The sequence below is a fragment of the Narcine bancroftii genome, chromosome 3, assembly GCF_036971445.1.
Source record: "Narcine bancroftii isolate sNarBan1 chromosome 3, sNarBan1.hap1, whole genome shotgun sequence".
In the NCBI taxonomy this organism is placed as follows: domain Eukaryota; kingdom Metazoa; phylum Chordata; class Chondrichthyes; order Torpediniformes; family Narcinidae; genus Narcine; species Narcine bancroftii.
In genome coordinates this window covers 82,759,078-82,784,780 of record NC_091471.1, presented here as the reverse complement: position 1 = coordinate 82,784,780, position 25,703 = coordinate 82,759,078, and the positions used below count along the sequence as shown (strand labels likewise).

Genomic DNA, 25,703 nt, shown 5'->3' with positions numbered 1-25,703 from the left:
GATGTTGAGGAAGAAAACTTGGTAAATAATCTTACTCTGCAAGCATGGAATTCAATAGTGCAAACAGAAGGGAATTATTTCCCCCATTAAAATAGCAACAGTAAAGACTTTGTTTGATGATCACTCCCAATGAATGCTCTCTCATTATTGCACAAAATCCAAATCGGTCAGATTTAAAAAAAACACTAAGTAGCAGCGTGCCTGAAGAAACAATAGCAAACAATTTGACCAGTCAGATAATGAATTAACATTAGTCATCTCTGGCAGAAGACATCTGCATTATTAGCAGTTGATTCAGAGAAGGCATTATCGACTTTACAAGACAAGGACAGCAATCACTGTAGACACAGACTAACAAAAAAGTGCAAAGCTTTGACACCAAGAAGTGGTCAATATAAAAATAAAGTTCATTTTTACATGGTTATTATTAAATACAGATGACCTGCTCAACAGAATATTCCTGACAAAGAGTGAGACACAGGAATAATTTTGAACTTGTTATTATATATTAACCCAAAAATGGGAGTTCTTCAAATTAAATGAAATTCCAAAAAGGTGAGATGTGTCCGTCGGTAGTCCATTACAGTCCTTCAAGAGCAAGTCTATTTGGGCAAGGTGCTGGAGAGCTGGCAGACAAGAGACGATACATCAGTTCAAATATACTGCTTCTCCAGAATGAAAATAGAGACGAGGATAATTGAAGCATTTTTTTTCCATCTACGGGGAGTGGAGCAGTAGACAAGAACAGCTTGATTGGGTGAAATTGATCACAACCGCAAGTATTGAACGAGGGTCCCAGGTTATCAAAGAGACTCATTCACAGACAAATATTGTAAAGCAAATGTCTGCTTCAATTAATTATGGGCAAAATTAAACACGAGATGCCCCCAGCAGTTTTGGAAATCAAATTGACAATTACATACCAATATTTATGTAAAGATAAATTTGTCATCACCTTCTCGAAACAAAGCATTTGTAAAGGGTGGTGAAAAGAAAGAAAATTTAAAAAATGCAAACTTTAGTGTTATAATTGAAAACCAGAGGTTGGAAATTTGGTTTAAAAACTAAAAACAATAAATCAACTTTTTAAATGTCATCTATGCACTCCAAATATTAAATGATGACATACAATTTTTTTTTTTATTTTTTTTTAAACTTTATTATAATCAACGCATTTTATTCCTTTGCAATGATTATACCACGAGAAATGCATGATGTGTGTAAATTTGGCGTAATTGTTCAACATTCTGTTGAGGAACAGAATGTATTGAATTATTAAATCATGCTTGTCTGCTCTTGAAAAGCAAAGGCTTTTGATAGGCGTTCACAAAGATTCACAACATTTGAGTGCAGGGTTGAGAATTGTCCTAGGAGAGATTATACCAATAGTCTCTAGAAGGATGACATGGGATTCCTACATGACTCTACTGAGATGAGGTTTTCCCTGGCCGAGAAGTCCAGTCATTTGGGGCCAAACTGAAGAAACCCCTTCACCCAGAGGCTAGTGAATCCTTTCCTGGGGAGTGTTGTGACTGTTATTTGTGAAGACAGTCATATTTCACCCCCCCCCCCCACATTACTAATCCCATGTTCCACATTCTTGTAACAGAAAAGAGATGCCAAACTAAAAGGTCAACCATGATGTTACTAAATTGCAAACCAGGCATGTGAGGCTAAATCGTTTATCCCCACTTGTGTGGAACATGGGATTACACAGAAAAAGAGATGCCAAGGTAAAAGATCAACCAGATCTTGAATTAAATCGGGCAGGCGAGGCCAAACAGTTTTCTCAGATTCAAATACTCAAAAGAACGGCAGCAAAAATATAAAAGCTTGAAGAGAGCGTCAAGGTGTTAAATTCCAAATTTACAACAGCCCCTCCACTAGAGTTCGCTTCAATTTCAAATAGTGCCCAACACATTTCGCCCATGAAATGCCTCGTTAAATGCAAACTCGCTGACATTATATATACATTTAAAGAATATAGACGCTAATCCGGTTGATTTTACACCACGCAGACGATCCCCAACAAATTCAAGAGCTGCCCATGTAAGCAATTGCGTGATGTAAATTTTACAAGATCAGGACTGATACAAGACCCTTTGTCTTTTCGTTTGGAAGGTTTCAACTTTTCGACCAATTGTTTCTTTTTCGCCGATGCAACAGTCCAGTTCGTCATTAGGATCCAGGTTTCAATGCACGAGGCTGCAGCCAGGAAGTGCACGGCTGGCCCCGCACGTCGTGGGGATGCTCGAGAGCCCGCACGACCCGGGGGGGCGGCGGCGGGGAGGGGGGGGGGACGAACGCGTGCCTCAAGCGATCTACTGCGTTGTTTAAATGCATAAAGACATAGCCTAGAATTAATGATGCGGGCAGAGGGGTTCGACAAACGACATTTGCAGCCCTTCAGTGATAGAATAAAAATGTCTCGTTCAGTGTCCGTTAACTATTTGCAGCGGCTGAGACACACTGTAAAATGCAAAATGCAACCGAGTCCAAGGCAACTCTAGACAACTTCAGCACCACGTTTCCACTGACCAGAGGCCAGGGTGGGAGAGGAAGACACAAACTAGCCGCTGGGGCGAAGGACCTTCACGGATGAAACGACCACGGCCGGCAACACACTCAAAAGCCTGGACAGGAAACCAGGCTTGAGAGCCACGACTGGGCTGAAGCAGAGCGCACACACACCCCCCCCCCCACACATTCCCCCACCTCCACCCCCCCACCACACACACCCACCCCCCCCACCACACACACCCCCCCCCACACACCCCCCCCCACACACACACCCCCCCCCACACACACACCCCCCCCCACACACACACCCCCCCCACACACACACCCCCCCCACACACACACCCCCCCCCACACACACCCCCCCCCACACACACCCCCCCCCACACACACCCCCCCCACACACACCCCCCCCACACACACACCCCCCCCACACACACACCCCCCCCCACACACACACCCCCCCCCACACACACACCCCCCCACACACACACCCCCCCCCCCACACACACACACCCACCCGTCCGCGGCTCAATACGGACAGAATCACCTGTAATGGGGGGGGGCACGAATGCAACCGGACAGCCGAGCCCTGCCGCCCCAACACAGCGACAACATGTACAGCCCAGGACCCCGGGAGCCAGCCTAAGAGGGGAGGGGAGGGGTCGCCTTACCTGAAGGCATCGCCTAGATCCATGAGGATGGCTCCGACCGAGCCGCCGTACCCTGCCGCCGATCCTCCCGCCGTGCCGCCGCCGTGCGCGGGCTGCTCGCCCCCGGATTCGGCCTGGAGACACGGGTCGCCACTCAGTTCTTTCTCCACCGACGCATCGAAATCGACGCTCTTGACTTTACGAAGGTGCTTCCTGTAGGAGACGAGCTGCCTCTGGGCCGAGCCCACCTCCTCTTCTTCCCTCGACTCGGTGCTCTTGCGGCCACCGGTCACGACGTTGCAGTCGCCGCTCAAAGCCGCCCGGCTCCCCGTCACCGTCCCCGCCGCCATTTTGTCCTGCTTTAGTTCATGGGCGCCAGTGTCATGGAGCAACGGCCGTCCTCCTCCAGTACAACCGGGCGCCGCTCCACTTCACACCGACCCAACAAGACACAGAGCTATTGTCTGAGAGAGAGAGAGAGAGAGAGAGAGAGAGGAGGGGGGCGGGGGGAACACGCCTGTACAGTCGCACTCACATCGTCCCCCTCCTCGCACAAGGGCTCGGGCTGCGTCCTTCCGATCCGGCCGTCCCCTGCTTTGATCCGGATTACCGCGCGAATTCAGCAGCCGCCTCCATCTCTCCCCCGTCCGGCCACGGGACAGGAGCCACCGACCAACTTGGCGTCCTCTTTTTTTTTAACCACTGCCTTTCAAAAAGTAGAGGAGGAGCATCCGAGCTGTTTGGTGATGTCGGCCCATCCCTTATATGGAGAAAGATCCCTGGCGTTTCCCATGCACCGACCCACCTATGGCTTCCCGGGGGCCGGCAGGACGGAGGAATCAGCGGAGGGGGGCACCTTCTGCGAGCTGTTCGCTCCTTTCATTCATGTGTGTCCCCCCCCTCCCTGCTGCGTGGATCGGAGATTCCCCACGTAAACTCCGGCACACTTAAAGCGTGTTCCCCAACCACCAATAACAGCAGAAAAATGTTGCAACTGCTCCCGCGGCTCGGGCTTCCAATCCGGAGTGGGTTCACATCGAAACCCGTCCATCAAAACCATTTAGAGCGGAGCAATCCGAACTGGAGTCAGGACAAGCTACTTTGGGTTAGAACTGATCACGTTGGTCTGCAGAGTAGTATCAGTTCTTGTGAGGAACAGCGGAGGCTGCAGAATTCATGTCGTGAACAAGTTCGGTGTTTTGGGGCAGCATCATGGAGCAAACATACAAAATTATAACCATCTTACGACATCACTATAAACATTTAAAACCATGATAACAATAACAGTGCCCCAAAAGTAAGGCAGTGTCTTTGGTTCATTGATTATTCAGGAATCTGATGGCAGCGGGGTAGAAGCTGTCCTTGTGATGCTGAGAGCTCGTCTTGAGGCTCCTGTACCTTTTCCCCCAGTACCTCTCCCTTTGGGGATAAGACATTGGCCTCTTTTAAACTGCAGCATTTGGGTCACCCTCCTGGGACCCAGGTGCAATTACTGGGGCAAAGGTGCTTTTAAATCGCAGGGGGATCTACCCATTAAATCACCAACCCAACGATTTAAGGGGGATCCTGCCCCCACGATGACACATCACGTACTCACCGGAGGTACTGCGGGATGTTTGGATGCTGGCTGCCCGGAGACGCACGCACGCGCTGACTTCACCAGAAGAAGTGGGTCCGTCATTTTCCTTTTCAAATTGCTTGTGGACGTGACCTAGGTAAGTTTAATTGGGTTCCCTGACTACCTCTGAGGTTGGATTCTGGCAGGGTCAGACCCTTTCTAACATAAAGTATAACAATCTGTCACACAGGTAAAGCTTGAGACATGGAGTGGGTGGGATGATTTTGAGAGAAAAGCAAGAAAGGACAGCTAAAAAGTGGAAACAGATAGTGCTGAAGTTGAAAAATTTATTGTTTATGATTTCAGCAATTGCATTTCTTATGTTTTCCTTGAAAATCTTGCACCTTTCATTAAGATCATTCGTTTCTAATTTTCCAAAATTCAATGAGTCAGGAGAATTCCAAAGCATTTCAGAGAATCATTGAACATCACAGCACAGAAAACAGGCTCTTTGAGTCTGTGCTGAACTATTATTCTGCCTAGTCCAACTAACTTGCACCTAGACCATAGCACTTCATACCCCTCCCATCTATGTCCAAATTTTTATTAAATGTTAAGGTTGAGCCTGCATTCACTAGTTCAGCTGGTGGCTTGTTCCACACTCCCACCACTCTCTGTGTGAAGAAGTTACCCTAAACTTTTCCCCTTTCACCCTTAACCCATGTCCTCTGGTTTTTATCTTCCCTTCTTTCTTTGGCTTGGCTTCGCGGACGAAGATTTATGGAGGGGGTAAAAAGTCCACGTCAGCTGCAGGCTCGTTTGTGGCTGACCAGTCCGATGCGGGACAGGCAGACACGATTGCAGCGGTTGCAAGGGAAAATTGGTGGGTTGGGTGTTGGGTTTTTCCTCCTTTGCCTTTTGTCAGTGAGGTGGGCTCTGCGGTCTTCTTCCCTAACACAGTGGAAAAAGCCCACTTGCATTTATTCTGTCTATACCCCTCATAGTTTTATATACCTCTATCAAATCTCCCCTCATTCTTCTACGTTCCAGGGAATAAAGTTCTAACCTGTTTAACTTTTCCCTGTAACTCAGTTCCTGAAGTTCCAGCAACACCTGGTAAATCTTTTCTGCACTCTTTCAATCTTATTGATATCTTTCCTGTAGTTAGGTGACCAAAACTGTGCACAATACTCTTAAAGGGTAAGAGGATAACCTGGAAAAGAGAAGGCCCTGATTGTATTTGATGAGAAGCTGGAACAGGTCAGGCATCAGCCATGGGCAGAAATGTTCAGTCAGTGTTTTAGGTCAGGTCACTTTCTCAAGTTAAACATCCTGACCCGAAACTTTGACAGGCTGTTTCTGCCATTCAATGCTGCCTGACCCATTGAGTTCCCCCAGCTTCTCGTTGTTCACTCAAGATTCCAGCATCTCCAGTTTTTGTGTTTCAGAATGTATTTTGCTTGCCTGATGTAGTGTTTGCCAGTAAAGTAAAGAAAAATATCTCCAGGTCTCAAGACAGAAACTAATGAATATTCTTTGAACTGTGCAAGTACATCTCCCCTTGAATAAACAAACCAAAACTGTGTGAAATGCTCCAAGTATGTTGTTACAAACACCCTATACGGTGGTGATGAAACTTCCTTACTTTTACACTTCACCCCCTTGCAAAAATGGCCAATATATCATTTGGATTCCCAATTATTTACCAAACCTCCTTGTTAATTGTATGTTTAATGTGTGAGTTACCTAGATCCTTCACTGCAGCTACAATCTGTGCCCTTTCTCCATTTGAGCAATATTCTGTTTATATATGTTCTTCCGACAAAGAGGAGCATCAGACAGTTCCCCATGGAAGTAAAACATGAAAATCTGTTGACACAGTGGTTGAAATAGAAACACAATGCTGGAGAAATTCAGCAGGTCAAACAGTGTCCTTTATACTAGAAAAGGTAAAAATACATTACAGACATTACTGGGCTTGAGGTATAGAAAAATGAAAAAAATTCCATATCTCAATGAAGGGCGCAAACGTGAAACATCTGTTATGCATTTTTACCTTTGCTACACAGTATAAAGGACACTGTTTGACCTGCTGAGTTTCTCCTGTGTTTTTAACACATTTCCCCATATTGTACCCAATCTGTCAAATGTTTGTCCTCTCACTTAATCTAAAAAAAAATCATTTTTTTTAAGACTCTTGTGTCTTCTTCAGGATTTTCTTTCCCACTTTCCTTTTTTTTTATCACCAGAAAGTTTGGTTGAATCTATTCAGCTAAAATTATTAATGTTGAGGTCCCAGACCAACCCCTGTGGCATCTCCTACCTCCATTGCTTGCCTATCTGAAAATGATTCTTTCTATGTCAACCTCTTCTTTTTAAAACAAAAAGGAATAAAAAGAAATTTAAAAGAGGAAGGAAAAGACAGGGAAATTGAGTCAAGCTGATTGAGCTTCCAGGTAGTTTTAACAGACTCTTGTTAAACGCTATTGTTCTGTTAAAATTTATGACAATATAGGCTGGAGGTAATTTTGTCCTTTGCTGCTGGAGTGGATACCTGTTTGTTTTTTCCCTGCTTTGGAGGATTATCTGTCTGTTTGGCATAGGGAGATTATGGTTAATTGCTCTATTTGGATATGCATAGAACATCAAACAATACAGCACAGTATAGTTGTGGGAACCCATATAAACCTACTACAAAATTAATCTAACCCTTTCCTCCCTCATAGTCCATAAGCCCCTTTATATTCTTACATCTATGTTCCTATCTAAGAGCCTTTTAAATGTTCTGATTGTATCAGCCTCAATCACTACCCCCAACATTGCATTCCAGGTACCCACCAAACCTACCTCTAAGATCTCACCAAAATTTTCTTTCACTCAATTTATATAAATGCCCATTGCCGCCCTGGAAAAAAAAGATGTTAGCTGTTCACTCTATCTATGCTCCTCATAATCTTATAAACCTCTATTAAGTCACCTCCTTTCCTCCATCAATCCAAAGAGCCATTGGCTATAGTGGTTTGAAGTTTGCAAGTTTAAAGTTAAAGAGATGTATTGTTATCTCCTTAGTAGAGTAAAGCAAGCTGAAGTGGAGATTGAAAAGACATGAGGTGAAAGGTGGAATTCAAATTTGTTTAAGGGTGAGATAATACGCTTGAGCTAAGTGGCCACAATAATTATACTCTAAGCTTGTTGTGGAAAAGGAATTTGAAGCGCAATTTTATGGATGTTAAAGGAGAATTAACATTCTTGATTGATATCACAAATTTGGAGAATGTAAACACTTGGAAATTAATAATAAGATTGAAAGGGGTCTTAAGATTTTCTGTAGAATCCTCTATATACAGGCAAGCTTCACACTAGGAAAATGACAACATTTTTTTTAAAAAAGGAACAAAATAATCAACCAGCATGGTGAAAAAAAAATCAGGTAACAATAAGAATAAAGCTTTTTCATAGAGTTATGTAAATTGGAAGATAATATGGATTTTTGTTTCTAAAATAAACGAGGGTAGACTTTTTTTATGGTTGATGAGCGTAGAATGCAGAAACATTGGTATGTAGATAAATGTAAAAGATTTAACAAAGATCAAGAAATTTATTTAAATGAAGAGTTGACAGTCCTTAGAATTCACAGCAGGTTAGAGGCAGAAATCATATCACCACTTAAGATGAGATTATAATGAAAGATATAGGGAAAGGAAATTTAAAAAATAGATTGTGAAAGCTGATTAGAGATATTTTGATCCATGAGGGATAAATGTTGACGTGGCCAGTTTGTCCCAAATAATCTGCTTTGTGTTGTGTTCATGCATATATATCAATGCGATTATATTTGCATATTTTAAGTTGTTACCTTCATAGATTGCATTAAAATGCAGGAAAAGAGATGTTTTCAATCAATGAAATGATTGATTATAAATTGTAAAGTTTAAATAAATTTGAGAAATACCTGTTGTGTAATATATTTGACCACATTTTCTCATTGAGTTATCACCTCCACACATTAAATCAATATCTCATATCTTGCTAATGAAGGAATAGTTTGATAGTGTTTCAGTTTCCAGAAGAAAAATATACACCTTCAGTGTCATATCCTCAATGATTTCACATCCATTAATATAGTTTGCTCAGAACTTTAACTTTTTGAACCAAAGAGGCATGACTTGTGAAGGCTCATGATAACCAATGGCAATGTCTCTTGTTCCCAATAGAAGATCAGAGTCATTCATCAGCAAGTGTTCAGTTTTTCCCCCATTATCGACAACTTCATGTATTTCTACTCTCATGAGTCTTTCTCATGAAGAAAATCCTCAAGTGTCTTAATTTTGTGCAAGGAATTCTTCCAAATATTAACAAATTTTAATAGGACGTAAAGTAACATACGGCACCCAATGTCATACAGCAACAGATATCAGTCAGCAAATCCATTTATTAAGCTATTAAAAGTGCTGATGAGGGGATAATCATGAAAAATATGACATTATTGTGTTTTCAGGAAACCGTATAATGTGGAAAATTGGGCATAAACAATAAAGAACTAATTTATATCTGTGCATTGTTCATTGACATCTTAGTGTACTATTCAGGTTTCCAGCCTCCGAGTAATTTTGCTTTTCGAATTCTGTGTGCCTGTGTTGAATGAATATATTTGAGGGTAAAGAGCAGTGAAATTAAGCATTTTTCAGTCAGGATGTGCTTGAGTATCTGATGTAGGTAACCCAGGAGAGTCATTATTATTTTGTGTGTTTTTCTCAACCATTCCATGCCATCTTTGTAATCTTCAAACTACAGTATAGGCACCCCTTATACTTTGTACCAGCTCCACCCTCTCAAACAAGGGAAAGTGAGAAAGAAAAATCACTAATGAAATGTACAAGAACCAAAGCAAAAGATGGTGAGCCTGATATTTGGCTCTGGCTGCCTGCCATCATTAACAACTCTTCTTTGGCTTGGCTTCACGGACGAAGATTTATGGAGGGGGTAAAAGTCCACGTCAGCTGCAGGCTCGATTGTGGCTGACAAGTCCAATGCGGGACAGGCAGACACGGTTGCAGCGGTTGCAGGGGAAAATTGGTTGGTTGGGGTTGGGTGTTGGGTTTTTCCTCCTTTGTCTTTTGTCAGTGAGGTGGGCTCTGCGGTCTTCTTCAAAGGAGGTTGCTGCCCGCCGAACTGTGAGGCGCCAAGATGCACGGTTTGAGGCGATATCAGCCCACTGGCGGTGGTCAATGTGGCAGGCACCAAGAGATTTCTTTAGGCAGTCCTTGTACCTCTTCTTTGGTGCACCTCTGTCACGGTGGCCAGTGGAGAGCTCGCCATATCACACGATCTTTGGAAGGCGATGGTCCTCTATTCTGGAGACGTGACCCACCCAGCGCAGCTAGATCTTCAGCAGCGTGGACTCGATGCTGTCGGCCTCTGCCATCTCGAGTACTTCAATGTTAGGGATGAAGTCGCTCCAATGAATTTTGAGGATGGAGTGGAGACAACGCTGGTGGAAGCGTTCTAGGAGCCGTAGGTGATGCCGGTAGAGGACCCATGATTCGGAGCCGAACAGGAGTGTGGGTATGACAACGGCTCTGTGTACGCTAATCTTTGTGAGGTTTTTCAGTTGGTTGTTTTTCCAGACTCTTTTGTGTAGTCTTCCAAAGGCGCTATTTGCCTTGGAGAGTCTGTTGTCTATCTCGTTGTCGATCCTTGCATCTGATGAAATGGTACATCCGAGATATGTAAACTGGTTGACCGTTTTGAGTTTTGTGTGCCCGATGGAGATGTGGGGGGGCTTGTAGTCATGGTGGGGAGCTGGCTGATAGAGGACCTCCGTTTTCTTCAGGCTGACTTCCAGGCCAAACATTTTGGCAGTTTCCGCAAAACAGGACGTCAAGCGCTGAAGAGCTGGCTCTGAATGGGCAACTAAAGCGGCATCGTCTGCAAAGAGTAGTTCACGGACAAGTTTCTCTTGTGTCTTGGTGTGAGCTTGCAGGCGCCTCAGATTGAAGAGACTGCCATCCGTGCGGTACCAGATATAAACAGCGTCTTCATTGTTGAGGTCTTTCATGGCTTGGTTCAGCATCATGCTGAAGAAGATTGAAAAGAGGGTGCGAGAACACAGCCTTGCTTCACGCCATTGTTAATGGAGAAGGGTTCAGAGAGCTCATTGCTGTATCTGACCCGACCTTGTTGGTTTTCGTGCAGTTGGATAACCATGTTGAGGAACTTTGGGGGTCATCCGATGCGCTCTAGTATTTGCCAAAGCCCTTTCCTGCTCACAGTGTCGAAGGCTTTGGTGAGGTCAACAAAGGTGCTCTCTATTGCAGGCAAAATCTTCGCTAGGATTCTCCGAAATAGAATAATACCTAGTGTCGCCGAGAATATTCTCCCAGAATCACAGTGCGGCTTTCGCGCAAACAGAGGAACTACTGACATGGTCTCTGCCCTCAGATAGCTCCTAGAAAAGTGCAGAGAACAAAACAAAGGACTCTACATCACCTTTGTTGAACTCACCAAAGCTTTCATTAACAACTAATTTGCAAGAAAAAGGATGATTGTACAGTTAAATGTGTGGTTAAAGAGCTGGTGCTATGTGATGGCTTCAGATAGTGTTATGGCCCTCCATAAGGCTTGGGACAGACACTTTTTTCCCTTATTTGCCCCTGTGCTCCACAGTTTTAAATTTGTTGTCTAACAATTCACATGTAATTAAAATGTACTCTCCAGATTTTATTCAACATTATTTGTATACATTTTAGTTTGTCCATGTAGAAATTACAGCATTTTTTATACATAGTGCTTGGATTTCAGGTCACCATAATGTTTGGGACATTTAGCTTCACAGGAGTTTGTGAGTACTCTGATAGGTTTAATTGCTTAATTGGTTCAGATATAAGAGAGCCGGGGAATATCTGCCCTAGGCACCATTTGAAAGGTGGGGTGCGTTACTTGAAAGTGTCTCCCCACCCCCCCCCCCTCAGCAGTTAATGCCGCCACCGCTGCCACCCTGGACATACAAGGAACACACATCTGTTTCTTCTACCACTTGGTACACTCATCCTCCTTATACAATGCCTAAAACAACTTGGCAGCCACCAAAACCTCCTTGTCAATGTTTATTTTGACGCATTGGCCACCTTTTCCATAGGTGCTATTTTGTGTAGATATGCCCCTGTAAGAGAGCTAGGCTTGCTTTTTAGCTTTTGATCACCTTTGCCATTTTCCAACAGGAGGACCAGAGTTGTGCCAATGAAAGTTAAAGAAGCCATTATGAGGCTGAAAAACAAGAATAAAACAGTAAGAGTCCAGCGATGACCAAAATCAACAGTTTGGAACCTCATTACGAAGAAAGAACATACTAGTGAGCAAAAGGACTGGTAGGCCAAGGAAGACCCCACTGTAATGACGGAACACGTCTCATCATAATGAAGGAACCCCCCCCTCCCCCAAAAAACACCTGTCCACCAGATGAGAAACCTTCTTCAAGAGGCAGCAGTGGATATATCAATAACTATTGTCTGCAGAAAACTTCATGAACAGAAATACAGGAGCCACACTGCAAGATGCAAACAATGGCAAAGGTTGAATGCTTTGGATCTTGGATAGTTCCTTTACACCTCCACACTTTGCTCTTGCAATCATTCTGATACAGATTAATCTTGGTCTCATCTGTCCACATGACCTTTTCCATAATTCTGCAGGCTCTTTTAAATAATTCTTGGCAAACTCTAAACTGGCCATCCTTTCAGTTTGGATCTTACATTGTAGCCGCTGTATTTCTTTTCATGAAGTCTTCTGCAGACACTGGTCATTGACATATCCAAACCTGCCTCGTGAAAAGTGTCTCTGATCTGTCGGACATACATTTGGGGATTTTTCTTCATTATGATGAGATTTATTCTGTCATCAGCAGTGGGGTCTTCCTTGGATACCAGTCCCTTTGCAAGTACTGAGCTCCCCAGTACACTCTTTCTTCTTACTGATGTTCCAAACAGGTACTTTTGGTAATCCTTAGGTTTAGGCAATGTCTCTTACTGTTTTATTCCAGTTTTTAAGCCTCATAACCTTAACTTTCATTGACACAAGACTAGACCTCATGTTGAAAAGTAGCATCTATAAATTCCAAAGGTGATCAAAAACTTTGAAGCAAGCCCAGCTCTCATGCCTGCACCATTGAACCAATTAAACATACCTGAGTGCTCACAAATGTGAACACTCAGCCAAATGTTCCAAACAAATGGTGCCCTGAAATGAGGGACTACGTATGAAAAGTGCTGTAATTTCTACATGGTCAAACCAAAATGTATACAAATAACCTTGAATAAAATCTGGAATATACACTTTAATTACATGTAAATTACTTGATTACAAATTTAGAACTGTGGAGCACAGGGGCAAATAAAGGAAAAAGTATCTGACTCAAACATTATGGAGGGCACTGTATATGGCTCATACAACTCTCTTCCAGGGTAGTGGAAACTTGTACAAGAAGGACAGGTTGCAGCTGAACTGGATGAGCACCAATATCTTCACAGGGAAGTTTGCTATTGCTATTCAAGAGGGTTTACACTAGCCTGGTAGGGGTATGGGAACCACAGCAGTAGATCAACAAGTGAAGCAATTAAGGGGAAAGCAGAGGTTAGATTAAGTAAATCTAATAGGAAGAAATTAATTAACACAATGGTACTAATGGTCTGAAGTGTATTTATTTCAATACAGGGAGCATTATGGAATTATGATGTTGTAGTCATTACAGAAACCTGGTTGGGAGAAAGGCAGGATTCCATTCTAGGGTTTAGATATTTCAGACATGACAGAGAGGAATGTGAAAGAGGTGGGAGAGTTGCACTACTGACCAGGGAGAATGTCACAGCTGTATTTAGAAAGGTTAATCCAGTGAGGCAACATGGGTAAAGTTCAGGAATAAGAAAGGTGCAGTCATGATGATGGTTGTGTACCCCCAATAGCCAGCAGGAGGTAGAAGAACAAATATGTAGGCAAATAATATAAAACTGTTTTGGGGACACATCATGGGTTAAGATTTTTACACTTAGAATTGTGGGTGCCTGGAATACCTTGATGGGGGTGGTAGTGGAGATTGGTACAATAGGGGCAATTAAGAGACAGCCACATGGATGAAAGAAAAATAGAGGGTTATGGGGTAGGGAGGTTTAGTTTATTTTTTGGTAGGTATATTGTGCCCAAAGATATATTGTGCCCAAAGGGCCTGTATTGAGCTGTCATGTTCTTTGTTGTGGGAGATTTAAATATTTACTGGGTTTTCCTTAGTGCCAGCTGCTTAGATGGAAAATAATTTATTAAGTACATATTAAATGCATTTATTAAATGCTTCTTGAACCAGTGTATAGATGGTTCAACCAGGAAAACTAGATATTTGTATTTGTTACGAACCCAGAGGACCCCAAAACCCAGCAGCAATAGATATTCTCCAAGACAAGTGGTTACTTAAACAAAAGTTGCTTTTAACTATCTTTAAACCTGAAAACAGAATCACACTTTAACTTATATTAACTTAACTAACCTAACTTAACCCCTTTCTAATTCTAAGTGCACGTGTAGTAATGTATGTGTACATTTAGAAAAGTTCTTTGATTCACAGTCAAATCTCACTTCTCATTTCTCCAAGTTTATCGGTTGCAGGCAATTCTTATACTGTGCACAGAATTTGACATTTATGAAGTTCACCAGGCTCTGGTGCTTGAAAGATAAATGGTTACCGCTCAGGAAGGTTCTTGTCAGTTTTCAGAGAGAAATTTGTTGTTCACTGAACACCCACAACTGATTCCTTGTAACCAGCCATGTCAGTGTCTTGCCGAAGAAATTTGTCCCATCAGGGTTTTCCAGATGATAACCTCTTTCTTTCAGGTCAGCACAGAGTTCCTTTTTGTTTCTCTTATTTCAAGTGAACCTTTAGGCAGCCAGTCCTCTCCTCTTGTATGAACCACAAGGGCTTTGACCAGGCTGAACTAAGCACTTACAGCCCATCTTCCAAATGTGGTTTTTACACAAGCTTGCATGCTTGTCCTATTCCAGTCCCAGCTGTTGCTGTTGATTGTCAAACTGTCTTTCTGTTTTCTCTGTCTCTCTCTGTCTCTCTGTGTCTCTCTCTCAGAGAGAAAAGCCTTTTTCTTCTCTCTGTTTGCAAAACCACATGACCCTCTTAGAACAGCAAGTTCCCCTCCAGACAGCCTGCAGCTCCGAGAGTTCTTTCATCTGTTGTCTTTTTGTAAACAACAGTCCATTAGTGATGTCTCTTGGGCACTCTCCAAAGCTTTTGCAAAGGCTCTTGGCGCCAGCCTGTCTAGCATGAGCAGAGTTCCAGTATTTTAAATAAGATATGTTTTAAAGTGTTTGTATGTGACCTACACTAAAAAAACCTTCCCCAATTTATCTCCCCAAGACATTTCTATATACAATACAACACAACATAATCTGTCACATTATTGAAAAATATGCCTGACCAGGTAATTGGAACTTAAGTGGAAAAACATTTTGCGAACTAGGATCTTAACTGCATAAATTGTAAGATAGTTGATACAAACGAACCTTGGGAATGTTCTAAATTGGGAGAGGGGTAATTACAACAATATTTGCCAGGATTAGGGAGAATAGATTGCAAGCAGCTATTATTGGGTAAACCACATCTTACATATGGGAGTATTTTAAAGACCAGTGGTTGGAATTCAGGAGTAGCATGAGGAGGAAGAATGGCAAGGATAGCAAGGTTTCAGAAACCAGGGATGTTGCAAATTTAGTCAAAAAGTAAAGGAAGCATATATAAAGTTAATGAAACTGAAAATGGATGAGGCCCTTGAGAAATATGATGAAGAAGGAAAGAACTAAGGGATCAGGTGGGCTAAAAGTTCGAAGACTTTGCAAATTGGATTAAGGGAAATGTCAAAGCATTTTATAGATATACTTAAAGATGAGAAAGTAGCTGAGAAAAGGATAGCTCCACTCAAGAGCAAAGGAGGAAGTAGGTGAGGAAATAAATGAATACTTTGCATAGATATTTGCCAAGGAGGAGGATATGAATAATAAGAGGGGAAAGTTGATATTCTAAAGCAAATTACTATTAGGGAGGAGGACTCATTGGGGATAGTCAGCATGGCTATGTATTGAGAATGTCATTGAGATTTTTGAGGAGGTACTGAAGATAATTGATGAAGATAGGACAGTGGGTGTCATCTACACAAACTTCCTTAAAGCATTTGACAAGGATCTTTATGGTAGGTTGATACAGAAGATAAAGTCACATTGGGGCCCACAGTGACTTGACTTGGTCATAGAAGGCAGAGGGTAATAGGGGAGGAATGTTATTCTGACAGAAGATCACTGGCCAATGGCATTCCACAAGGATCAGTGCTAGGACACCTGCTGTTGCTAATACACAAATAAATGATTTGAATGAAAATGTAAGCGATCTGCTTAGTAAGTTTGCAGAAAATGCATAGGAATCGATGGATTTATAGATAATGAGAAAGATTGTCAAAGGAAACAGCAGGATATAGATCATTTGGAAATTTGGGAAGAGTTCAATCTGGACAAGTATTTTGTTTACATCACATAATGGAATCTTGAACCTTGTGGGCTGAGAGGGCTCACCTTGTTCTATGTTCTGTACATGTCCATTTTAATAAATTGCAGGAATCTAATCTTGTGTGATCAAACACTAAATGATGAACCCTCCAGGCAAATGTCTAATCACAGTTTCATTCTGAGAGAAGCTCATTTGAATCACAGAATTATAATTTCATTGTGCATTGGTGAGAATGGGGGGGGGGGGGGGGGAGGGGCTTCATTGACCCTTGAGACAGAGTTTTGAATTGTTTTTTTTAAGGAAGTATGTTTTTTTGAAGAGTAATGATTTCATTGCCAAGAATGCATATTTTAATTGATTGGTAAGAGTAACATTTATTCCAGAATTAGCTGGCATAAAAAGAGAAATAAGCCAATGAGCCATTCTGGTCATTCTACCACTATGTCATTCCGTGCTGAGAGGTGAGAGAGGGCAAGAAAGACAATACAATATGGCACCAGTCTAACAGGAAGAAGAAATTTTTAAAAAATCGTGGGCAGCATTTTTTCTTCTGGTAAAGATAAAATTTTATAGCAGATTTATTTAATGAACATTTTATTTAATGAACATTTCATGAACATGAGTCTCTCACTCATCTCTCCAGGTCTCTGAATGACCACGTTCATTATATTTATACCAGGTCATAGGTTTGAAATCACATAGCACTTTGTCATACAAACAAATGTGGGAAAAATAAATTTGTTATCCAAAAGGGCATGCAAGCAGTTAAGTTGAAATGTTCAAGATTATAATTAACAGATAAAAGAAATATTAGATAAGGGTTTCAAAGGCAACAGAAGAAACGTGGGTAAAACAGGAGCTGAGGTGCAGATTTGATAGGGTGCATAGTCAACATTTGGAATAGTTGCTAAACAGGTTCATTAAGTCCATGCCTTTTAGTAGAGCATTCTATTATTTCCATTTACTCTACATTATTATTTCTTCAATTTCCAGTCTAATTTCTTGAAATACTGTTATTTAACACCATGTTTTCATTGTATACCAAGGTGTTTATATCAGAAAAGGGGTAGCTATCTGGTCAAGAAACTATTTGGGTCTTTCAACTGCATTTGGTACTGCTATTTTTATTGCCGAGAAAGCACCCAGCATTGGTTGTCACAGGATCATGTTAGGATCAATTAAGGTTCTGAAATCACCCTAAGTAATGAATGTTATGCACTATGCTTGATGTGACAATGATCTTTGACAACATGCAGTGCAGAAGCGTCTGTTGGAAAATAAGAATATTTTGCAATTATTTCTTTTTCACACTGTTTGTTAAAAATGTCTTGATTGCTTCCCCGAGTTCAGCAAGAAAACACTTCTTTTTCATGATAGTAGTCTTCAAAAGTAATAAAAAAAATTTTGTTAATTTTAACATAAATACAAAATTGACGATTCCATAATAAATCATTTGTATACAAGTAAATGCACGAAAAATGTAAATGAAAGAAAAAGTATAAAGGTAAATTTAAAGTAAAGATTGTGAGCAGTTTTAACTGTCGAGCTGCTTGGTTTCTGGTTAGGGCAGCCATTCTCAACCTTTTTTTTATATGGGCCCCCATAGGACTTCTCAGTTTATGGGTCATCATCCCTGTGAAGCAGCCAAGTTTAGTTGGTTTCTTCCATACTTCTCTCTCACCAATTACATACAAAACATTACTTGATACTCGACCTATGAATCACCTTATGGACAGTTCTCAGGAAAAGAACACATACATAGCTGTGGACTACCTGTACTTCATTTGAATATGCAAAGTAAAATACCTTGAATATACAACTCCTAGATTTCAGATTAGTCATAATTTAAACTCATTTTGGATGTGGAGAGGTCCAAGTTCCAAATCAAGGTATATCAAGCCAGATAAAGAATGAAACTAGATTAATCATCATCAATTGAACTTATATATAAAGAATACATAAGCTAATGGGGAATTATAGCTTCACATTTTAATAACTAATATGAAAATTTAATTAATCTGTCATGGAAAATTAGGAACAAGGCTTTATATCAAAATACACGGAAATAGTGGTAATTCTGGTGTATATTATTTTGCTATTTTAGTTATAGAACGAAGGGAATAGTGGTGAAAGTTATAAATTGAATTGTACAATTCTTAATGAGGCTTGAATTTTGTTTGTGGTTTATGCTCCATTTGTTGAAGATATAGATTTCGTTGGCCTGTTTGGCCTGGAAGTCAGCCTGAAGAAAACTGAGGTCCTCCATCAGCCAGCTCCCCACCATGACTACCAGCCCCCCCACATCTCCATCGGGCACACAAAACTCAAAACGGTCAACCAGTTTACCTATCTCGGCTGCACCATTTCATCAGATGCAAGGATCGACAATGAGATAGACAACAGACTCGCCAAGGCAAATAGCGCCTTTGGAAGACTACACAAAAGAGTCTGGAAAAACAACCAACTGAAAAACCTCACAAAGATAAGCGTATACAGAGCCGTTGTCATACCCACACTCCTGTTCGGCTCCGAATCATGGGTCCTCTACCGGCACCACCTACGGCTCCTAGAACGCTTCCACCAGCGTTGTCTCCGCTCCATCCTCAACATCCATTGGAGCGCTCACACCCCTAACGTCGAGGTACTCGAGATGGCAGAGGTCGACAGCATCGAGTCCACGCTGCTGAAGATCCAGCTGCGCTGGATGGGTCACGTCTCCAGAATGGAGGACCATCGCCTTCCCAAGATCGTATTATATGGCGAGCTCTCCACTGGCCACCGTGACAGAGGTGCACCAAAGAAAAGGTACAAGGACTGCCTAAAGAAATCTCTTGGTGCCTGCCACATTGACCACCGCCAGTGGGCTGATAACGCCTCAAACCGTGCATCTTGGCGCCTCACAGTTTGGCGGGCAGCAGCCTCCTTTGAAGAAGACCGCAGAGCCCACCTCACTGACAAAAGGCAAAGGAGGAAAAACCCAACACCCAACCCCAACCAACCAATTTTCCCTTGCAACCGCTGCAATCGTGTCTGCCTGTCCCGCATCGGACTGGTCAGCCACAAACGAGCCTGCAGCTGACGTGGACTTTTTTACCCCCTCCATAAATCTTCGTCCGCGAAGCCAAGCCAAAGAAAGAAGAGATTTCGTTGTAGATGTGTTTTTATTATTTGGATATCTGAATTTTAACGTAATGATTGGGGATATTTAAATGTGGTATTGGAGCTTTTATTGGATAACTATTCAAGAGTAAAAGGGAAAAATGGTGGAAGAGTACTAAAATTGAATTGTACAATGCTTAATGAGGTTTGAATTTTGTTTTAAGATGGTGGTTTATGTGACTAATATGATGATAGATGTGAAGTTAGTTGATATTTGGTGAAGGTTTATCTCTATAGAGAAAATTTTTTTTTCATTTTTTTTCATGCTACAATTTTTTTTAAGAATTGATTATTGTTTAAGAATTTTTGATAGATAATGTTACTAACTTTACTAATTTTTTATATTAAGTTTGAGTTAAATATATGTTTCATCTTAACTCCGTTTGTTAAATATATGCATTTAAGTTTGATTTAAATATGTTTTTTAAGTCTGATATTTTAGTATTAATTACTTTTCTTTTTGTTAGTATTTTAATTGGTTATGTTTTTGTTTTTTTTGTAAGTAGGTTTTTTTCTCACATATATTATTAACTTTATTAATTCTTCACTCTTTATTTTGGGGGGGAAAGGGGGGTTGGACTAATTTGAGTTGGGTTATTAATGTATAATAATTATTGGGGAGGGTATAGTTTATTTAGATTACTGATACTGTATTGTAATTTTATTATTTTATTCTTAATTTTTTTAAATGTAATCCTATATGTTATTCATGTTATAAAATCTTAAATAAAGTTTAAAAAAAATACACGGAAGTACTCCAATTATATTTTACATATTATCCAACAAATATTACAATATATTCCTAAAAAGGTCTATCAGTTCTTTGTGTGCTTTACAATCTTGCTATTCATCAATGATGACTGATTGATATTTGAGGGGAAACTACATGCTTACAGACATAACTGGCTCTGGAATTTGTGTCCTCTTTTCAACAGGAGTGGAATGTGAGAACTGAGGAGGACCTTCAAAAGTTTTTACAATAGACCCTTGTCTGTGAAATACTGTAATAGATCTTATGTGCCTTGCCAAAGCACAGGTGCAGGGGATACTAATCTTTGGCCTTCACATAACATAATACTGTCAGTTTGTTTTCAGTGACTCCTTCTGTTGTCCAATGAATATGTGTAAAGTTTATATGGAAGAAACTTGACAATAAAGACTGAAAATCCAGGCAGGCGCTAAAACTTAATTTGCAATAATTGTAAAGGGTACAAAATATGTATCATCACAGGTTTAGCCTAAATTGTTTAATGGGAAGTAATGAATAGTTCACCTTCTGATTGCTATGTTGAAATGCTTAGTAGATACTTTTGAAGGTGAGATGGAAAGAGTATGAGTGATCTATTTGTGAGCCTCAGAATGTACTGCAGCTGAAGTACTCAGAAGTTTACGTGTTGCTTGTATTTTGGTTGCTGAACTTGACAAATTTGATAAAAGCAGAGGGTCTTCAATGGTTTTTGCCATTTCCGCAGTGAAAATGGCTGCCCTATGTGTGACCTTCATGAACAAATTTTCACACGAATCCACATGTTTATTCAATTTTCAATATCCACATACTGGCTAGCATTTACATTAAATTTAGGTTTCTGCCTACATTTTGCTCAGACCTTCATGAAGGTCTCAAACCCACAACATTGGTTATGTATCTTTATCTTTGCTACATAAAGTACACTGTTTGACTTGCTGAGTTTCTCCTGCATTGTGTTTTTACTGACATTTATATAAAGCTAGTTATTCCAGTGATGTTGAATTGTTCTGTTTGTCTAAATTAGTGGTTTTCAAACTGTCCCTTTAAACTCACACTCCAAAGGGATTGCTTCATGTTGTATGTGAGTGGGAAGGGAAGGTTGAGAACCATTGTTCTAGACCCAATTATTACTGAAATATTTTGCTGGAGAAAAATTGTCATTGGCCCATTTCCTTTGGAGTTATGAAACTGTGCACATGACGAGTCAATTAGGTGCGATTAAAACAGTGGTTTTCAAACCTTTTCTTTCCACTCACATACCGCCTTTAAGCAATCTCTTAATAATCACAGAGGACCTATGGCATAGGGATTGCTTAGGTGGAATGTGAGTTTAGGGGGGCAGTTTGAAAACTACTGATCTAAATCCTGGCCATCTGAAACTTCAATAAGTATAATGCATTACTTCCTGTTTTGCTGTTTACCATTACTGTCATGCCAACTTTAGTTTTTCCATTTGATACACTAGAATAACAACTTACTGTTAAATCTTATGAATTGATAACCAAGGATATTTCAATCATAGATGTCTCTGAAATGACTGTCGACCTCTTAAATAGAGCTTTCACATTAAGATTGGTTACAGTAAGTACAGAGAAGAAAAAAAATCCAATTTAGCCAGTTAAAAGCAAGTTGGAATACATTGTTTTATATCATAGATATTAAGAATGTGGAACTTATTCCCCAGAAGCTTAGATGATGAATTATTTAGGTCTGTAGAATTTCTATAGGTGTTTAGCTGTTTACATTTTGGGGAGAACACTGCAACAATATTTGAGAATAATGTTGCCTAGTATTTTCTAATGTTTTCATCTATCCTTCATTAATATAACCTTGGGAAAAATAAAGAATAATAATGGATATTCTCTCACAGGAAGAAAGAAATACCTGAAGGTACAGATATTATTGAATATATTTGATGAATTGGTATTGAAAAATAGTTTTTTTTTTGCCGCCAGCCTTCCAGACTTCTGGGGGGATTCCATCCATACCTGCTGCTTTGCCACTTTTCAGTTGTTCGATTGCCTTATATGTCTCATCCAGGGTGGGAACCTCATCCAGCTCTAGCCTTAGGGGCTGTTGAGGGAGCTGGAGCAGGGCGGAATCTTGGACTGAGCGGTTGGCACTGAAAAGAGATTGGAAGTGTTCTGACCATCGGTTGAGGATGGAGATCTTGTCGCTGAGGAGGACTTTGCCGTCTGAGCTGCGCAGCGGGCTTTGGACTTGGGGTGAGGGGCCGTACACAGCCTTTAGAGCCTCGTAGAAACCCCTGAAGTCGCCAATGTCCGCGCTGAGCTGGGTTCGTTTGGCGAGGCTAGTCCACCACTCATTTTGGATCTCCCGGAGTTTGCGCTGAAGATGGCTGCATGCGCGACGGAAGGCTTGTTTCTTCTCTGGACAGGACGGCTTTGTAAGGTGAGCCTGGTGGGCAGCTCGCTTCTTTGCCAGCAGCTCCTGGATTTCCTGGCTGTTTTCGTCAAACCAGTCCTTGTTTTTCCTGGAGGAGAAGCCCAGTACCTCTTCAGTGGATTGCAGTATGGTAGTCTTCAACTGATCCCAGAGGGTTTCAGGGGACGGGTCCGTGAGGCGGGTTTCAACGTCGAGCTTTGCTTTGAGGTTTGCCTGGAAGTTTCCTCTCGCTTCGTCTGACTGCAGGTTTCCAACATTGAACCTCTTTCTGGGGGCTTTATTGTTCCTGGGCTTTGGCTTGAAGTGAAGGTTGAGCTTGCAGCGAACCAGCCGGTGGTCAGTGTGGCATTCCGCGCTAGGCATGACCCTGGTGTGGAGCACATCTTGTTTGTCACTTTCTCGCACCAGGATGTAGTCCAGGAGGTGCCAGTGTTTGGATCGGGGATGCATCCAGGTGGTCTTAAGGCTGTCCCTCTGCTGAAAAAGGGTGTTTGTAATGACGAGCCGCTGTTCTGCGCAGAGCTCCAACAGGAGGCGCCCATTGTCATTGCACTTGCCGACGCCATGCTTGCCCAGGATTCCTGGCCAGGTTTCTGAGTCTTTGCCGACACGAGCGGCAAAACTCTGCATGCCAAACTGCATGAGTTTTTCAAGCTTTGTTGGGACCAAGGTAAACTGCCTCAGGATCTTCGTGATGCCACCATCATCACCCTGTACAAAAACAAAGGCGAGAAATCAGACTGCTCAAACTACAGGGGAATCACGTTGCTCTCCATTGCAGGCAAAATCTTCGCTAGGATTCTACTAAATAGAATAATACCTAGTGTCGCCGAGAATATTCTCTCAGAATCACAGTGCGGCTTTCGCGCAAACAGAGGAACCACTGACATGGTCTTTGCCCTCAGACAGCTCCAAGAAAAGTGCAGAGAACAAAACAAAGGACTCTACATCACCTTTGTTGACCTCACCAAAGCCTTCGACACCGTGAGCAGGAAAGGGCTTTGGCAAATACTAGAGCGCATCGGATGTCCCCCAAAGTTCCTCAACATGATTATCCAACTGCACGAAAACCAACAAGGTCGGGTCAGATACAGCAATGAGCTCTCTGAACCCTTCTCCATTAACAATGGCGTGAAGCAAGGCTGTGTTCTCGCACCAACCCTCTTTTCAATCTTCTTCAGCATGATGCTGAACCAAGCCATGAAAGACCCCAACAATGAAGACACTGTTTACATCCGGTACCGCACGGATGGCAGTCTCTTCAATCTGAGGCGCCTGCAAGCTCACACCAAGACACAAGAGAAACTTGTCCGTGAACTACTCTTTGCAGATGATGCCGCTTTAGTTGCCCATACAGAGCCAGCTCTTCAGCGCTTGACGTCCTGCTTTGCGGAAACTGCCAAAATGTTTGGCCTGGAAGTTAGCCTGAAGAAAACTGAGCTCCTCCATCAGCCAGCTCCCCACCATGACTACCAGCCCCCCCACATCTCCATCGGGCACACAAAACTCAAAACGGTCAACCAGTTTACCTATCTCGGCTGCACCATTTCATCAGATGCAAGGATCGACAATGAGATAGACAACAGACTCGCCAAGGCAAATAGCGCCTTTGGAAGACTACACAAAAGAGTCTGGAAAAACAACCAACTGAAAAACCTCACAAAGATAAGCGTATACAGAGCCGTTGTCATACCCACACTCCTGTTCGGCTCCGAATCATGGGTCCTCTACCGGCACCACCTACGACTCCTAGAACGCTTCCACCAGCGTTGTCTCCGCTCCATCCTCAACATCCATTGGAGCACTTACACCCCTAACGTCGAAGTACTCGAGATGGCAGAGGTCGACAGCATCGAGTCCACGATGCTGAAGATCCAGCTGCGCTGGATGGGTCACATCTCCAGAATGGAGGACCATCGCCTTCCCAAGATCGTGTTATATGGCGAGCTCTCCACTGGCCACCGTGACAGAGGTGCACCAAAGAAAAGGTACAAGGACTGCCTAAAGAAATCTCTTGGTGCCTGCCACATTGACCACCGCCAGTGGGCTGATAACGCCTCAAACCGTGCATCTTGGCGCCTCACAGTTTGGCGGGCAGCAACCTCCTTTGAAGAAGACCGCAGAGCCCACCTCACTGACAAAAGGCAAAGGAGGAAAAACCCAACACCCAACCCCAACCAACCAATTTTCCCTTGCAACCGCTGCAATCGTGTCTGCCTGTCCCGCATCGGACTTGTCAGCCACAAACGAGCCTGCAGCTGACGTGGACTTTTTACCCCCTCCATAAATCTTCGTCCGCGAAGCCAAAGATTGAAAAATAATCATGAGCCCCCTGATTACCTCCTATGCCATGTGGTAGGGAGGCAGGGAAGAAACAAAAAGATAGTGCAGCTAAATGTGTGGCCAAGGGACTGGTGTAGGAGGGAGGGATTCAGATCCTTAGGACATTGGGCTCTCTTCCAACAAGGTTGGAATGTGCAAGAGGGTTGGTTGCACCTTAGCTGGAGAAACACCAATATCCTGGTGGGGAGATTTGTAAGTACTCTGCAGGATAGGTCAAACCAGCCTGATAGGCGGATGGACCCAAGCATGAGTATAGCAGAGATAGGCAAGCTGATGCTAATTTAGATGATGAAGTGAACCTGTTTGCGAGACTGGACAGGCAGGGCAAGTTAGAAAGTCTGCCAGACTTAATTGAATGTATTTTAATGCAAGAAACCTGACAGATAAGGTAGTTGAACTCAGGGCATGGATTGATACTGTACATGGGCTAGGATAATATAGTCTTAACAAGAAACATGGCTGAGAGAGAGAGACAGCTCAATGTTTCAAGGTACCAATGCTACAAATGAGAGAGGTGGAGGTATGGGAGGAGGGATATTGTATTTTTGATTCGAGAGAACATCACAGCAATACTTAGGATGTCCTTGGGGAAATTGTCCAGTGAGGCTATATTGATGAAACTTGAAATAAGAAGAGGATGGTCACTATGATAGGAGAGGAGGAGCAAATGTGCAGGGAGGTCACAGGTGGCTGTTAGATTAATAGGGTTGTAATATTGGGTGATTTTGATTTCTCTCATATTACTTAGGATTCTCACAGTGCAAAGGG

The 25,703-nt window shown here is 42.2% G+C and overlaps 1 protein-coding gene and 1 long non-coding RNA gene across 3 annotated transcripts in view; one reads left to right on the top strand and one right to left on the bottom strand.

Moving 5' to 3' along the window:
* Positions 1-4,154, bottom strand: part of map3k1 (mitogen-activated protein kinase kinase kinase 1, E3 ubiquitin protein ligase) — a 125,594-nt gene extending 121,440 nt beyond the window's left edge. The window contains exon 1 of one of the 2 annotated variants that reach the window (XM_069924417.1): positions 3,706-4,154. Coding sequence is in view for 1 of the 2 variants with exons in the window: in XM_069924416.1 (XP_069780517.1) it covers positions 3,192-3,520 (329 nt within the window). In the remaining variant the exon portion in view is untranslated. Of the gene's footprint in view, positions 1-3,191 lie in introns of both variants that reach the window. The other variant, XM_069924416.1, reaches the window with a different exon arrangement.
* The window catches only part of LOC138757313 (uncharacterized), a 79,702-nt gene continuing 57,044 nt past the window's right edge, over positions 3,046-25,703 (top strand). The window contains exon 1 of the long non-coding RNA XR_011353497.1: positions 3,046-4,885. This is a non-coding gene — a long non-coding RNA (uncharacterized lncRNA). The remainder of the gene's footprint in view (positions 4,886-25,703) is intronic.